This window comes from Actinia tenebrosa, unplaced genomic scaffold, assembly GCF_029948245.1.
Source record: "Actinia tenebrosa isolate PJP-AT-01 unplaced genomic scaffold, QUT_ActTen_1.0 PGA_scaffold6__47_contigs__length_16458017, whole genome shotgun sequence".
NCBI classification, from domain to species: domain Eukaryota; kingdom Metazoa; phylum Cnidaria; class Anthozoa; order Actiniaria; family Actiniidae; genus Actinia; species Actinia tenebrosa.
Genome location: NW_028292583.1, coordinates 3357128 through 3374089, shown reverse-complemented (window position 1 = coordinate 3374089; position 16962 = coordinate 3357128). Strand labels below are relative to the sequence as shown.

The window sequence follows — 16962 nt, the reverse complement described above, 5'->3', positions numbered from 1 at the left end:
GATATCCGGGATATTTCGAACCATGCGGAGAATAAAATGGCGGATGTAGTTGTTCCCACGAGTTTTGTAAAAAACTGGGAAAAACATGGCCGAGAAGAAGTGTAAGTAGAAAAAAACTAGTATTACAAGGTTTAACATCTGTTCAAGTATCTAATGTAATGTTTTTGTTTAGTTTTAAGCTTTGTAAGAACTGTTCCAAGGACCGAGATGGTCGGTTGTCAGACTCGAGTTTTTTATGCGGTGTTACAGGTGAGGGAGCTGCTCGTTTTCTTGTACATAGTTATCAGGGACTTCCTAAGCATGTTTTCTGTTATTAGATTTAAAGAGGGTGGTCTATGAGCTATTATGGCATGTCATTCGAGGAGACTTGAAGCCAGAAGACGCCTTGGCTGTATTAGCAGAGATCAAGGTGAGCTATACAATCGATACTAAAACATGAATAGATGTCTCCATATTCTTTCTCTTAATTCCTTTAAACACTTGTTATTATTTACTACTTAATTATTATATTAAAACCTTAATTACATTATTTCCTCATGTACTCAATGTAAATTACGCTGTGAATTAAAATGACAAGTACAGCAATACGATTATGTTCCTAGAATTTACAATCTAATTGTTTGTGTTTTTGTGTTTGTTCCAGGGACTTCATGCATCAAGTGTTTCAATGATGGCAGACTTAATCTGCATAATGGGTACCAGAACATGTTGCTGTTACTTCATTTACTTTTGTTTTACTGACTTTTTAGTTGATAGTAGATACTGTAGTAGTATGGCTCCTGATGGAGGTGTATATGATTGTGTGCTGTATTCTACCCTTGTTTTGGCAAACCTACAGATGTAGAGAACCAATGTTTTGAGGACAAGATCTACAGGGACAGATTCTTGTCACTAGTTGCTGCGTCTGTGGTACGTTGTAAAATATCATTTAAGTTTTATCTTTATCACTGTTCTTTTAAAACTTATTTTAATGCTCTTTTGTGACTATTCTTTTGCATCTTTTCCCCCTGTACATATTCCATCACACTATAAAGATACTTTATATGTGGCTTTATATTTGCTTGATGTTCATTGTATTTAGAATGTCATCCCTGAAGTGCTGCTGAAAGAGAGGCTTGATGTGGAGACGCTAGATGCTCTTGGACTTATCCAGTCACAGAAGGCTTTTAACCAAAAATATGTGAAAACCAAGACAAAGCTTTTGTAAGGAGAACTTCTATTTATCATATCATGGTACATATATTAACAGATGAATATGAACAACAGTTATATAAGGTCACCCAGCTATGATCAAGGATTGTAACATTCCAATTCAAAGATTTTCCCTCCTTGTTGAGATGTTCTGTATTTTGATTAGATCATAATGATAATAAATTTGTATTATTACATCAAAAGACCTCCTTGGCTTGGGCATGTTTTTCCACTTCAGACCATGTGTCATTCCCTAGTATATCATTTCTTTGTTTAACCATTATGGATACCACTCAAACAAAGAATTTTATTCTCAAGGGAATGACACATAGTCTGAAATGGGAAATATTCACCTGAGCTGAGGAGCTCTCCTCCTGATTTCGTCTATACTAAAATAATGTTAATTTTTTTAAATAATCAGCTATAAACAACAGAAGTACAATCTTCTTAGAGAGGAGAGTGAAGGATACGCAAAGCTTATTGTTGAACTGGCTCAGGAAATTGGTGGTTATGTCACTCATTCATCTGTCTTGAAAAACATCAAGTCACTTATTGGTAATATACAGTATAAGAGCTATTAGTATAATTTGTTAGTTGTGCATCAAGAATAGCTCATTACAGCAAGAATTTTAGTTGATTGATAATCATAAATTTATTTGTCCACCAGGCCAGTTTCACTTGGACCCCAACAGGACTTTGGATATTATTCTAGAATGCTTTGAATGTAACCTTGGCAAGGAGTCTTTCTTTCTTCCTCTACTGAAGTCCTACATGGGAAAGAGTGGAACTGCTGCCCTCTTTCAAATTTTAGGTTTTAAATTCCAGTTTTATAAGGTATGTTTACTGTTTGTTTGGCAATGGGTAACATAATTTTTATAATGCTGGACTGCAGTAGGACTTATTCACTTATATAGTATCTTATTACTTCACCAACACGATCTGTACTAGTTTACTCACTGGTTGTTGGTAACATAACAGTATGGTGTCAGTAAGTGGTCAATAATAATAACAATGGTAAAATATCGTTTAGTGGTTGGCTGACTAGTTACAGTGCAAGTTGATCATAATAGTGGCATTAGTATATAATCTTATGGATAAGCATTCCTTACTCATACAAATATCATCAGTGACATTTGTAGGCTTATGATCAGTAATTGATTTACTTGATTGTTTATCTTCCAGGACCAACCAGGTGCTTCTACCCCCTCTTCCTTATTTCACTTGGCAGCTTTGCTTATTAAGCATGGATTAGTAGAGTTAGATGATCTCTATTTGCATGTAAGTTACTTGTTATCTCATCTTTAATGATGTGAAGCACCATTTGAAAGGTAGTTTATGCTTTCCTTGCTATACCTACTCCACAGCTTAGCCCATCTGACAGTGAAATTGAAGCATCATGTAAAAAGACACTTATAGAAGCCAAACAAGAAGCAAAGAAGATGACCAGCACAATCCTGTCCTTACTAGTGAGTATTGTAATGTAGTGTATTGGATGTGAATTATTACATCATTAATACATGAATTCTTGTCTTCAAGGAATCAGCTAATAATAATGAGGAGGGCAAGGAAAATGATAAAGACAAAGAAAATGAGAAGCCTGAGACTGTAAGTTTTTACTATTGTTGAACTATTTTAAATAATATCCCAAATGATGTTTAAATCAAAATCACTGATGTACTAACTACACAAATGATTACTAACCATACTGATGGGATATAATGAAAAGATTATCATCATATTACTTGTGTATTGATATATGATTACTTCATAAATAAACTTTTTCTGTCAAGTAATAAATCTTGTTGGTACCTCTATAGAACCGAGTTTACAAATGATATTTCAATATTTGTTTATAGGCTCCAAATAATCAAAAGTTTGGTCTTTGTGAAGCATTAATCATGGTTGGTGCTTGGGGAAGTGCAAAATCAATCATGGATAAGCTCCCTAATTATGCTACAGTTAGTCATCAACCAATTGCACAGGCTTTATGCAAGCTTGTTCACTCTACAATTGAACCACTTTATAGGAGGTAAGATATTAAATTAATGATACTTATTATTTTTTCTCATGATTGAGGGTCATTTGTAGAAAGGACCACAGACCATCTTCTAAGAAAAACCCTTGATTATGAGACAAACAGATAAGTATTATTTTAAAAATATAACTCTTATTGCTTGAGTGTGAGGTCCATACTGTAAGTTATAAACTGCAAATTGACTAATCATAGTGCATGAAATTAACAGGTTTGCAATATTATACATGTAACTTTGAATAAATGTTAGAAATGTGCATAATATTGATTTTTGAATGTATGATGTTGTAGGCATGCATCTAAAGCAGCACGAGGCAGACCATATGCTCCAGTATCAGGGGGTCCACAGCAAGTATGCAACTACAATGATCTACTACGTGATGTCTTCCCTATGTTTAACTGTCTAGGGCCTTACCTTTCCTGTGATCCTATATTAATGGCTAAAATACTTCGTGTTGGTAAAGGATTCCTCAAAGAGGTATGTATAGTATGTCTTTAAGTCTCTTGCTTGCAAAGAAAGAAAATGCTGCTAGAGAAAGAAATTATATTCAAGGAAATGATTGACGTGACATTTTCATTTGTTATAATAATATTGTCTAATTGAGTATTTCTAATCATTTTTTAGCATCCATCAATTTTTGAAGAGAAAGTCAACAGTTCATTGGCACCAGATGTGAGTCTTATTCATTGACAATGCATGGTGTATTTGTTTAATTACCTAGTTATTTCATTTGATAATATTCTTGCATTGTGTTTGACCCAGATTCAAAATGTTTGGTGTGGTTTTCTTACTCTGGTTGATGAAGTTCTTCTACCTTCTATTTCTTTACTGGAATGCAACTCTAGTTTAGCTGAGGAGCTATGGGGTATGCTTAAATGCTACCCCTATCAAGTCAGGTTAGCTTATCTTTTGTATTGTCTAATATAACAGATATTTTCCCTAGTGGAAGTAGGATTCCATTTTTGAAAGTATTGTGTTTTCATTTTCACAATACTTATCATCCATCTTCCTAGATAAACAATGTGGGATTCTGACATCAGGCAAGAGATTTTGCTTGACTTGTTCGTTCCCCCACAGACATAGGACTGTTACCGTAATTATTCCTTATCATTGTTCCTTACAATCAAAGATTTAAACAGGAGGTTATAACTGAACTACATTTTTAGTTTAAAGACTTTTAAATCTAGTCATACATTTACTGTACAGCGTTTAGACTGTGTGATGAGAAAACAACTCATTTATAAGCATGCCAGGATAAGAATTTTATGACAATGCATGCATCCATGTTTTTTTGCAGTCCAATAATGCACTGTCATTGTTTTCACAGGTACAGACTCTATGGACAATGGAAAAATGAATCTTATGATAAATATATGGAATTGATCAAAGTCAAAGCTGAGACTATCAAAAAAGCTAAATACATCACCAAGTAAGTACAATTTACAACACATATTTCAGGATATTGTTTATGAGACACCTTTCCCCCTTATTTAATGGTATACTTTGCCGTAAAAGGGATATAAAACAACAGTCACCTCCCTTTTAAAAATTCTTGATCTGTAATATTTTTCATTGTTGGGTGGGCCACTGGGCAAAGCTGTATAATTTTAGATATTATCTTAGAAATGCACTCTCTTGTCTTTCTTTATCAGACGTCTTACAAGAGAGAATGTCAAACCTTCTGGACGTCAAATTGGTAAAATCAGCCATAGTAATCCTGGAGTAGTCTTTGAATATGTAAGTCTGGAAGATCACTATCAAAGTTGTTGATACTATATGCAGAAACATCTAACTTGAGCTTTATTCCTTTTTTTCAAAGCTTTTAACACAAATCCAAAAGTATGATAATTTCATTGGTCCTGTAGTGGATTCTCTCAAGTATCTCACCCAGATGGCATATGATGTGCTAGCATGTATCCTTTAACCATATTATGACTATGGATGGTTCTTTAAACGATGATCACTTTTTTAATCCTACCCTGATCACTGGAGAAAACTTCAACTTCAACTTGTTTATTTGCACTTTTTTTTATATACAGTTGTATATTTACAGGATATAATATATGAATACATATTGTAATACAAATAAGGGAAATTATATGATTTTAGGTAATAAAAGTGTAGGGCGTTTAAAGTAGCTTATACCTGTGTTCTATAGACAAGTTTCAGAAATGTTGAAATTAAAATAAAAAAGCTATTTTCAAAATATGGATTACAGGTGGATTAGTCTGTTTTTTTCCTTCTGTAGGAAAAATTACATTTCTGTTTCTAATTTATTTGATTCTGTCAAAATGCAGTAAACCAAGCAGGAATATGTACAGTAATTTGTATTTTACTTAACCTGTTATGAAGTCTGCATAATAGAAGCACTAGCAAACCCTGAAAAGGAAAGACTGAAGCTTGAAGACACAAACATATCAGATTGGCTGAAGAGTAAGTATATTAGAATTATCAACAAGAAATCAAGGAAATGGAATAGAGGTTACTGATTGTAATTCATTGTATCGTATAGGTTTGGCAGTGTTCTGTGGCACAGTCTTCAGGAAGTATCCAATTGAGTTGACTGGTCTCCTTCAATATGTAACCAATCAGCTCAAAGCTGGTAAAAGTTTTGACCTACTTGTTCTCAAGGAGGTTGTACAGAAAATGTCTGGCCTGGAGATCTCTGAAGAAGTCACCATGTCTCAACTGGAAGCTCTGTGTGGAGGAGAGCTGCTCAAGAATGAGGTATGTCCCTACTATTTTAACTCTCTGGCATCATTGATAGTGGTTACTAATAATAATATTTAATGAGGATACTCCACTCATAAAAATGATTTTCAGGGAGGTCCTTAAAAAAATAAAATAAATGAAAATATAAGAAAAAATTAAAATATAAGTGAAAATAATTGACCGAATCGAGAACTCGGCCGCGAGCGCGCCGATATGTAGACCAAGGCGTAGAAAACGACCTGGCGCGACCTGGCGTGATTCACGAATTACTTTACAGTCCTAATCAGTATCAGGGCTGAAATTAAAAACATTTGGTCTTACGTTCCCTAGACTGGTCTTCCTCACTGGTCCCATTGGCTGGTCACATTGACTGCTTACATTGACTGGTCGCATTGACTGGTCACATTGATTGATCACATGGACTGGTCACGTGGACTGGTCTCATGGACTGGTCACATGGACTGGTTACATGGACTGGTCACATGGACTGGTTACATAATTATGTTGATCAGTCTGATGTGGTCCGTCATCATTTCCAGCCATTGAACAGCCAGTTTTATAGTTCTAAATAAAATAACATATTAAAACATGTTATTAAAGCTGGTTGGTCTCACACTGGAATACCTAATAATAATTAAATAATGATATGCTTTGTGATAGGGAGGTTATTTTGGCCAGATAAGAAACACTAAAAAGTCATCGCAGAGGCTGCGTGATGCAGTGGTAGATGGAGCTCTTGCTCTTCCTCTTTGTATCTTAATGGCTCAGCAGAGGAATGGTATAGTGTTCTTTGAAGATGATACTAGACATTTAAAGCTTGTTGGTAAACTATATGACCAGGTTAGTGTTCTAGTAAATGAATTTCTTTACAATACATGTAGGAGTGCCTAATGTTTGTTTTCTTGTCCAGTGTCAAGACACTCTTGTCCAGTTCGGTGGTTTTCTAGCCAGTCAGATGACAGCAGATGAATATGAAGCTAACTTGCCATCATTAAGTGATTTGGGACAAAAGTTTCATCTAACTCCAGAGGTAGCATTCTATCTCTCAAGACCAATGTTTCAGCATCAAATTGAGGTAATGTATAACATTGTTGTCACATGCATTAGGCAAGGCTGCACGAGACAACATTAGACATACATCACAACATGCTGCTATTTTATCATTACAGTTAAAATTCAATGAATCTGTGAAAGCTTCAACCAAAGGAGACAAGCCTCCATCACAGAAAGTGAGTATTCATTCTTGTCTTCTTTCTCCCTTTTAAAAGGGTTTAAGCATTTCTCAAGCAATTGTCACTCCCAGGGAGATTACCATGTTTGGGGGAGAGGAACAGGGGTTTTTTTGGGATCAAATTAATAACAAGGCAAAACTGTCAATTTAACGTGGTGCTTGTTTTGCAGGTGATCTACCAACTCTATACTGATGCAGTTAACTCTGTCATTGAGCCCATCGTACAAAGTGCAAGACTTCTTCAGACACCCAAAGTCTGGAACAACATCAGGTACCAAGTGATTAATACTTCATCTATCTGTCTGTCTGTCTGATATATTCATTGACAATCTTATGATTGTATCTAGTCCACAGTTGTATGTTACCTTTTGGTCTTTATCAATGTACAATGTTCATGTTCCTGTGGAGAGATATGAGGCAGAGATACAACGATTTAAATCACAAATAATGCAACTAGAAGACAATAAAGAAATGGTAAGTACAAAGAATCTTAAGATGGATTGTTCATAAAGTAAATAGATAGTTTGAACTTACTACAACAGAATGCTTTGCAAATCTTAACACAATGAAAGAAAAGAAAGTGTGCAAAGTATTCTGGTAGTGCTAGTATATGTTGCATTATGTATTGTGTTGTAGGATTTTAAGCTCTTTATTTGCTTGTGATTTTTAAAAGGCTGCAAGTAAAAAGAAGAAGGACAAAGAGAGATGGGTGCAGCTGATTGACAAACTAAAAAGTGAACAACGAGAACAAGAAGAAAATAATCAGTGTGTGATGGCTTGGCTGAAGCATGAACGTGATTCTTGGTTTCCCTCTAGTAAGGATAATTATTATCTGCATTAACATTAAATCTTTTTCCCTTTCCTTTTCCCTCTTTTCCCTTTCCATTCCTCCTTTGTCTTTTGGTTATCTTTAAGTTAAAAAGTGATGACTACAGTTTCTTCAGTTGTAGACCCTTTGTTGGCATTTTAATTTACCTTTGTGTTTTTTTTTTTTTTTTGCTATCATTCAATAGAATCCACCAAGAGTGAGACTATAACCCAGTTCCTTCAGTTGTGCATGTTCCCACGGTGTGTCTTCACTGCTAGTGATGCAATCTACTGTGCCAAGTTTGTACACACCCTGCACAACCTCAAGACCCCTAACTTCTCTACACTCCTTTGTTTTGATAGGGTAAGGACATTTTATCTCCTAACATTTGTCTGTAATTCCCATAATCCAGATGCTTACCACTAGATAGCCATGTAACTTAGAAAGGACAATGCATGAAATGATTTTATTACAATTGAATATCGTGTTGTTCATTCAAATATTGTTTTCTAATCCACAATGTACAAATTGAGAGACTTATTTCATGATTAATGTGCTGTCATATTTTTCAGGTGTTTTCAGATATTTCGTACACAGTAGCAAGCTGTACTGAGAACGAAGCCAGCAGATATGGTAAATCTAAATATTCTAACTCTGTACCTGCTGTATTTATGGGGCTGCTTGATGATGTATACTTTATGGTGGCAGTGTAGTGATGATTATACATTGTATTTTATTTAGGTCGCTTTCTTTGTTCTATGCTTGAAATTGTCATGCGTTGGCATGGTGACAAAAAGATTTATGAAAAGGTACCTTTTTTAATGTTTCTTGATTCATTTTTTTGTGCTATCTAATCAATCAATCAATCAGTTTATTCAATCTACCATTCTGGAAATATAGTAACAAGTATTTAAAATTGTATGAACAATAATTTGACATTACCATCTACCATTTATCATGCACTGTTTCCTTCTGTTTCTCCAGGAATGTGGGAGTTACCCAGGGTTTGTGACAGTGTTAAGAGCAACCAACACAGACAAGGCTGATCATCTAGATTATGAGAACTTCAGGCATGTCTGCCATAAATGGCAGTACAAACTAACCAAGGTAATAAATGAATAAATAATTTTATTTATATAGCGCTATTATCTACTATTAATTGTCCAAAGTGCTTAAGGTATGTATCATTAGTACCCACTAGTAAGTGAGTATCTAAACTTTGGATACCCTGTATTTGTTAAAAACATAAGTATCAAATAGCATAAACTATGTTACATGTTGCAGGCCTTGGTGGTATGTCTTGAGTCCAAGGATTACACACAGATCAGAAATACTATAATGGTATTAACAAAGGTAATACATTTTCTACATAACAGTCATGTTTTTATGTTATTCCTACTGAAATAATCCCATTATGTAGATTCTGCCTTACTACCCCAAAGTTCTAAACCTTGGACTGGCCTTAGAAAGAAGAATAGACAAGATCTGTGAAGAAGAGAAAGAGAAAAGACAAGATATATATGCTTTAGCAATGGGGTAAATAGTTTGAATTTTTTATAAATTATAATTAATTAATTATATACATTTGTTGTATGTTGTATCTTTGGCATTAACTTCATATAAATATGATATTAAATATAAATAATAATAATAATATATTATTATTATTATTATTATTCGGTCCCCTTCAGCTTTCTAGTTTACTTTCTAAGATTGCCTTGTTTTCTAAGGATACATATTTATTGTTTTAATGATTCTGTCTGATAGATACTCTGGTCAGTTGAAGTCTAAGAAGAAGGATATGGTTGGAGAAAGTGACTTCCATCGTAAAGAAAAGGTCAATAAATATTTCATCATTGATCTGACATATTGTTTATCTAACATTTCTTGTCTTGTATACAGCCTACACCACCACCCAGCACTGCTGAAGCTACTGGGTGTTGTTTAACTAACATTTCTTGTCTTGTATACAGCCTACACCACCACCCAGCACTGCCGAAGCTACTGGGTGTTGTTTATCTAACATTTCTTGTCTTGTATACAGCCTACACCACCACCCAGCACTGCCGAAGCTACTGGGTATTGTTTAACTAACATTTCTTGTCTTGTATACAGCCTACACCACCACCCAGCACTGCCGAAGCTACTGGGTATTGTTTAACTAACATTTCTTGTCTTGTATACAGCCTACACCACCACCCAGCACTACTGTGGCCACTAAGGAAGCCAATGCTACCTCATCTACTGTCAAGCAAGAGAAAAATGTAAGTTTGGATAATATTCATAGTTAATGGTGTTGTTTACATAGGGTGACATTTAGCTCTCTTTTCATTGCTATGCACTGATCAAGAAAACAGTCGCAACAGGGAAATAGGGCAATACACTGCCGTCAATCAAAGTACATAAAGGTACCAACCAGTTTATTTGATTGACCGAAGCATATTGCTGAATTTACCTATCGCGACTGTTGTCTCAATCAGCGTGTAACAATGAAAAGAGTGGTAAATACTATTATCTTGTTGTGTGTAGGATACTCAAGCAGCAACTAACTCAAGTGACACCAGTAAGTATGGACATTTCAGGATTTCTTTGGTCATCTCATTATATCTTTACAGTAAGAGAATTGATTTAACTTAATACACCGTATGGTTTGTGATGTTACCATATTCATTATAACTTTCTTTTCTTTCTTTAATGTCCATGCTAATGACATTTTTTATCTGATCATCACTAGAAGTCAGTGTCAAGACAGAGCCACAAGACACCAACCCAAAACCTAAAGCAACTGGTAATAAACAAGTGATTGTCTGTATTATGCTAGCTTTACTTCTTCAGTGCACTAATTTTCAAATGATCTTTTTCATGTACACAGTAACAGTAAAGAAAGAAGGTGAAGCCAAGAAAACATCAAGGTAGATATTAGATAGATAGATAGATAGATAGACTTTATTTAAAGAGGGTAAACACTAAAAAGTGATGACACTTATAAACTTGTGGCCCTCACCTTAAATATTAAACTACATTACAATATAAAAAACTATAAATCTATAAAACTATAAAACTATAAAATTACAAAACTATGAAACATAAACTATAAAACTGTAAATAAATATACGAAACAAAAAAAACAAAAACAAAAAAAAAACCTGGCAATCAGGCGTAAATATATTACAACTAATATAATTCAATAAGGGCTAAAATGATTTATAGATTTCTGTTCCTTAAAATAGTATTATCTCTACCAAGAAGAAAGAGCTTGATTTGTTCAAATTTAGACGAAGTCAGTCTGTTTACATTCATGTCTTTTTAGATTTTCTACAACATGACTCATTTATTATTATTATTTATTGACAATATTTTTTGCATTTTAGTCCAAGCACGAGTAAAACTGAGACTTCGTCATCTCAAGACAAGACCACACCCAAAGTTTCCTCTTCCAAGTTATCTGGTAGCACCACACCCATCCCTAAGCAAAACTCTACAGATTCACCTTCAAGAACTGCAGCTGCAACAAATGCTACAACTAATACTAAGTATGCTTACTTTATTTCTTGATTAATACATGAAAGAGTTTAATATGCCAGTGGTTTGATATATATCATGATATGCTGTTGATATGAGGATACATTGTAGGCCCCAAGATATTGTTCTACAAAGTCAGAGGATTTGGGGAGAAAACAAGTTTTAAGTATAGTTTTTGTCAAATTTAATTACAACAACCCCATTAAGCCATCAACTGAGCCATTTAGTCATAAATCCAAATTGTCATAATTTTCTCCAATATTTTAGCTTTTCTTCTCAGTTGTCAAAACCAATAGATAAGATTAAAAATTGTGTTTGTTTTAGATCCTCAAGTGGAGGATCATCATCTTCAAAGGGCCAGTCGTCATCTGGACGTATAGTAAAGACATCTAGTGGTAGTACTACTACAGGCAAGACAGATTCTGCTGGTAGTGAAACAGATGGGAAAAAGTCAGATACTGTGTAAGAAGCCCTTGATATGTGTATTTCAGTTCTGTAAGATTCATTGCTTTTCTAAAATAATATCCTTATCCTTATCCAGAAAAGCGAAAAAGGACAAAGACAAAGACAAAAAAGAAGAGAAGGACAAAGATTCCAATGATAAGAGCAAAGAAAAAACTATAAGAGAAAAGTCCAAAGAAAGAGAAAAAGAAAAAGAACGAAGCAGAAGTAAAGAAAAAGAAAGAGATAAGACAAAAGAGAAATCAAAAGATAAAGACAAGACACAACGTAACAAGCACAACACATCGATAGACCTTACAAGGGACAGCGATTATGAGAAAGGTAGGAGTTTGCCAGTGATTGCTAAATTCATACCAGGTGATCTGAGGAAAAACAATATTAGCCAATCAAATAACGAATCACTTTTTGAGAAAAGAATAAATCCCATGCGTCTTTGCATGTCCAAATTATTGATGTGTAGGGAGAAAACAAAATGGTGGACAAGGAAAATACAAGGAGGAATGTCATTTGAGTTAGTTAGTTGATAATTATAATTAGATGATAATTTATTAAGGTTTTTTTTAAAAATTTCTTTAAAAAATATATCCTTGGAAATCTCCAGGATGCTTTTAAACTTTAGTAAAATCTGTTACTGAGAGTGTCTCGTTATCATCAAGGAAAGACTTATTTGCATGAAAGTCACATATATTAATCTTTGTTTCAAGATGGCAACCACAAAACCCAAGTCAAATGAATGATTGTGCAGTGTTGATCAATGGCATTGATTCTTTTTTCAAAAAGGAAATCATGCCTTGCGCACCTAGTCCGATCACCTGGTACTTTCATTACCAAAACAGCTATCCACCGTCCCAGTTGTCTGGGATTTTGACCTTTGGTCAATTACATTTTATGTAATGTTTTCTAGATAAAATAGTTATATAATGTTGCTAGGTATATGGATTGTTATATATTGAGTATTTCTACTTTTAGAATCAAAGCGTCGTAAAATAGATGAATCATCATCTCCATCTGTCCAGGTAGGTAGTAACTCCTCCCTCTTTCATAGTTTGATATGTTTTATGTGTTACTAAAAAACCACACCAATAAACATCACCCACTTGTCACAACTATTGCACAAATACCCTAAGCACTAATTTAATTTGAGTTGAGTGTTGTGTTGTAGATGATGAATGTAGTAGTAGTAGTAGTATATGTTTGGAGTGAACCACACATAAGAGCCCTCCACATAGTTGAGTGTTGTGTTGTAGATGATGAATGTAGTAGTAGTAGTATATGTTTGGAGTGAACAACACATAAGAGCCCTCCACATTGTTAAGTGTTGTGTTGTAGATGATGAATGTAGTAGTAGTAGTATATGTTTGGAGTGAACCACACATAAGAGCCCTCCACATAGTTAAGTGTTGTGTTGTAAATGATGAATGTAGTAGTAGTAGTAGTAGTAGTATATGTTTGGAGTGAACAACACATAAGAGCCCTCCACATAGTTAAGTGTTGTGTTGTAGATGATGAATGTAGTAGTAGTAGTAGTAGTAGTATATGTTTGGAGTGAACAACACATAAGAGCCCTCCACATAGTTAAGTGTTGTGTTGTAGATGATGAATGTAGTAGTAGTAGTATATGTTTGGAGTGAACAACACATAAGAGCCCTCCACATAGTTAAGTGTTGTGTTGTAGATGATGAATGTAGTAGTAGTAGTATATGTTTGGAGTGAACAACACATAAGAGCCCTCCACATAGTTAAGTGTTGTGTTGTAGATGATGAATGTAGTAGTAGTAGTATATGTTTGGAGTGAACAACACATAAGAGCCCTCCACATAGTTAAGTGTTGTGTTGTAGATGATGAATGTAGTAGTAGTAGTATATGTTTGGAGTGAACAACACATAAGAGCCCTCCACATAGTTAAGTGTTGTGTTGTAAATGATGAATGTAGTAGTAGTAGTATATGTTTGGAGTGAACAACACATAAGAGCCCTCCACATAGTTAAGTGTTGTGTTGTAGATGATGAATGTAGTAGTAGTAGTATATGTTTGGAGTGAACAACACATAAGAGCCCTCCACATAGTTAAGTGTTGTGTTGTAAATGATGAATGTAGTAGTAGTAGTATATGTTTGGAGTGAACAACACATAAGAGCCCTCCACATAGTTAAGTGTTGTGTTGTAAATGATGAATGTAGTAGTAGTAGTATATGTTTGGAGTGAACAACACATAAGAGCCCTCCACATAATTAAGTGTTGTGTTGTAGATGATGAATGTAGTAGTAGTAGTATATGTTTGGAGTGAACAACACATAAGAGCCCTCCACATAGTTAAGTGTTGTGTTGTAAATGATGAATGTAGTAGTAGTAGTATATGTTTGGAGTGAACAACACATAAGAGCCCTCCACATAGTTAAGTGTTGTGTTGTAAATGATGAATGTAGTAGTAGTAGTATATGTTTGGAGTGAACAACACATAAGAGCCCTCCACATAGTTGTAAGATAATTTTTCGTCACCTATTTGTTTAGTAGTTAATAATAATGCATTTGTTGTTACTGCACAGGAGAGCACAGCTACTGCACTTATCCTTGACAGCACTATAGATAAGGTTGGCCTTGTTGTCTTTCTTTTATATAAATTTCAATGTGGTGATGAAAAAGGCTATCCCATCTCGGGGCTTCTCCCATCTATTTCTCTCTTCTCTTCCTCTCATCCATTCCTCCATCCATTCCTCCCATCCATTCCTCCCATCCATTCCTCCCATCCATTCCTCCCATCCATTCCTCCCATCCATTCCTCTCATTTCGCTGCCCATCATGATAGCATACTAACATGGAAGCTTTTGTACTACACAAAGGAACGTGAAGAAAAGAGATCAAAGAATAGTGACCAAGAAAAGGATAAAGAACGATCTAAAGACAAATCAGAACGAAAAAGAGTAAGTCATTACTTGATCTTACATATTGTTATTGTAACAGAATCATCATCATCATCATCTTGATTTTTTAATAGGCATCAATGGAAACCCTTGATGGTAAAGAAGTTAAACGACGGCGCGAAGATAACGATTCTGGTAAGTTACTATAAACTGTTTAACTATCTATAATCCTTTGCCAGATCTGGCTGATTTCAAACCGTTAATCTTCTGTTAATGCAGTCATTTCCATGGTAACATACTGAGTTGCTTACAATAATTGTGTCTGTTGTTCCCCAGTACCCGTCAGTAGATCCTCAAGTGTGGAATCTAAAACAAAGACCAAAACAGATGATAGTACACACAAGGTAAATATGTGCTGATATACCATGGTGTATTCTTGGTGATGTGCTGATCTACCATGGTGTATGCTTGGTGATGTGCTGATATACCATGGTGTATGCTTGGTGATGTGCTGATATACCATGGTGTATGCTTGGTGATGTGCTGATATACCGTGGTGTATGCTTGGTGATGTGCTGATATACCATGGTGTATGCTTGGTGATGTGCTGATGTACCATGGTGTATGCCTGGTGATGTGCTGATATATCATGGTGTATGCCTGGTGATGTGATGATATATCATGGTGTATGCTTGGTGATGTGCTGATATACCATGGTGTATGCTTGGTGATGTGCTGATATACCATGGTGTATGCCTGGTGATGTGCTGATATACCATGGTGTATGCTTGGTGATGTGCTGATATACTATGGTGTATGCCTGGTGATGTGATGATATATCATGGTGTATGCTTGGTGATGTGCTGATATACCATGGTGTATGCTTGGTGATGTGCTGATATACCATGGTGTATGCCTGGTGATGTGCTGATATACCATGGTGTATGCTTGGTGATGTGATGATATACCATGGTGTATGCTTGGGGATGTTGGTTGTACTATATGTATGATGCGGTGTCCAGTAAGTCAAATCTTGTTTCATTATCAAGGAAAAATCCAAATCTTCTGTAAAACTCGTTCGTAAAGTAACAAATGAATCACCAGTACTGAAAAAGGAAAAAGAAAAACCAGAAAAGGAAGAAAAAGAAAAACAGTTATCTAAGAAGGTATATTGTCGTCTATCCCACTGGCTTTATCTACTCCCATAGTTTAGTTGACTCGTTTTTAGTGACATAGTACATGATGTATTCATACTTGTTGCTTTGTGTTTATAGAAAGAAGTTCGGCATGGAGATTCCAAAGACAATGATATCAAGGATGAAGAATCCAAGTCACGTAGACAATATCCTTTAAACCATTAACATACCTACTTACTTAGCCCATCGCCCTCCTGGGATAACCATTGATATATATATATATATATATATATATATATATATATATATATATATATATATATATATATATATATATATATATACATCATTCACACCACTGTTACCAATATAGCAAGCAACAGATTGCATTCATATTTTTCCTTCTCCCCTTAATCCTTCACGACCTCCCTCCCTTCACGATACGTGTTGTATTGGACACAGAGAACATGTTTTTATTCCTTAATGCTTGTTACTCATCGATCATCATCGCGGAGAACTTGACAGTAATACTATTATTAGGAATCAGTTAGTCAGATAGGCAGTACTAAATACTGTAGTCAGGGCCAGTGAGAAGTGATCTATCATACGCTGACATCGTGTGAACGGCTAATGACTTCTTCAATTTCTTTAATGTTGGCATTTTTTGTAACATAAAAAACTCGTTCAACGCTAATTTTTAATCGACAAACTAAGTATACACTACTTTAAGTAGTCACAGTGAATGGTCCCATAGCGGAACCTTGCGGTACTCTAGGACTTATCCATATATGGCGTAACAAGCAATGCTTGTAACTGCTTGAAAAGGAACAGATTTTTATAATTTCTTTATGATAGATTGTTTTTAAGAATATCGTGTGTCAGAACATGCTGAGAAGTCAGTTATTAATTCCATGGTGTTCATAAATCCATGCACGCTGCCCAGTGTTTTATATTTGTTATATGCTTACACGTAATTGCTGCAAATAAAAGCTTTGTAAATTAACAC

The 16962-nt window shown here is 34.9% G+C and overlaps 1 protein-coding gene across 2 annotated transcripts; it reads left to right on the top strand.

Annotated features, from left to right (window-relative positions):
* Nucleotides 1–21: 21 nt before the first annotated feature.
* On the top strand, nt 22–16959 carry LOC116294651 (THO complex subunit 2). 2 transcript variants are annotated; one of them, XM_089039107.1, is made up of 48 exons: nt 22–101; nt 173–249; nt 318–409; nt 644–695; nt 839–909; nt 1082–1203; nt 1613–1746; nt 1859–2025; nt 2374–2469; nt 2556–2657; nt 2728–2796; nt 3048–3220; nt 3515–3701; nt 3849–3896; nt 3987–4120; nt 4552–4653; nt 4877–4961; nt 5044–5137; nt 5577–5657; nt 5737–5951; nt 6597–6776; nt 6847–7011; nt 7106–7165; nt 7338–7438; nt 7515–7641; nt 7841–7982; nt 8181–8338; nt 8548–8608; nt 8717–8784; nt 8960–9082; nt 9260–9328; nt 9396–9511; nt 9743–9812; nt 10162–10239; nt 10505–10538; nt 10710–10763; nt 10848–10887; nt 11347–11508; nt 11822–11959; nt 12039–12280; nt 12929–12975; nt 14506–14550; nt 14800–14880; nt 14955–15015; nt 15157–15224; nt 15870–15986; nt 16095–16162; nt 16451–16959. In XM_089039107.1, the coding sequence occupies exons 1-48, from the start codon at nt 37–39 to the stop codon at nt 16476–16478; spliced, it is 4869 nt and encodes a 1622-aa protein (XP_088895233.1). In that variant the 5' UTR covers nt 22–36; the 3' UTR covers nt 16479–16959. The 2 variants fall into 2 exon arrangements, with proteins under 2 accessions (XP_088895233.1, XP_088895234.1); XM_089039108.1 differs by lacking the exon at nt 14506–14550.
* Nucleotides 16960–16962: the final 3 nt, after the last annotated feature.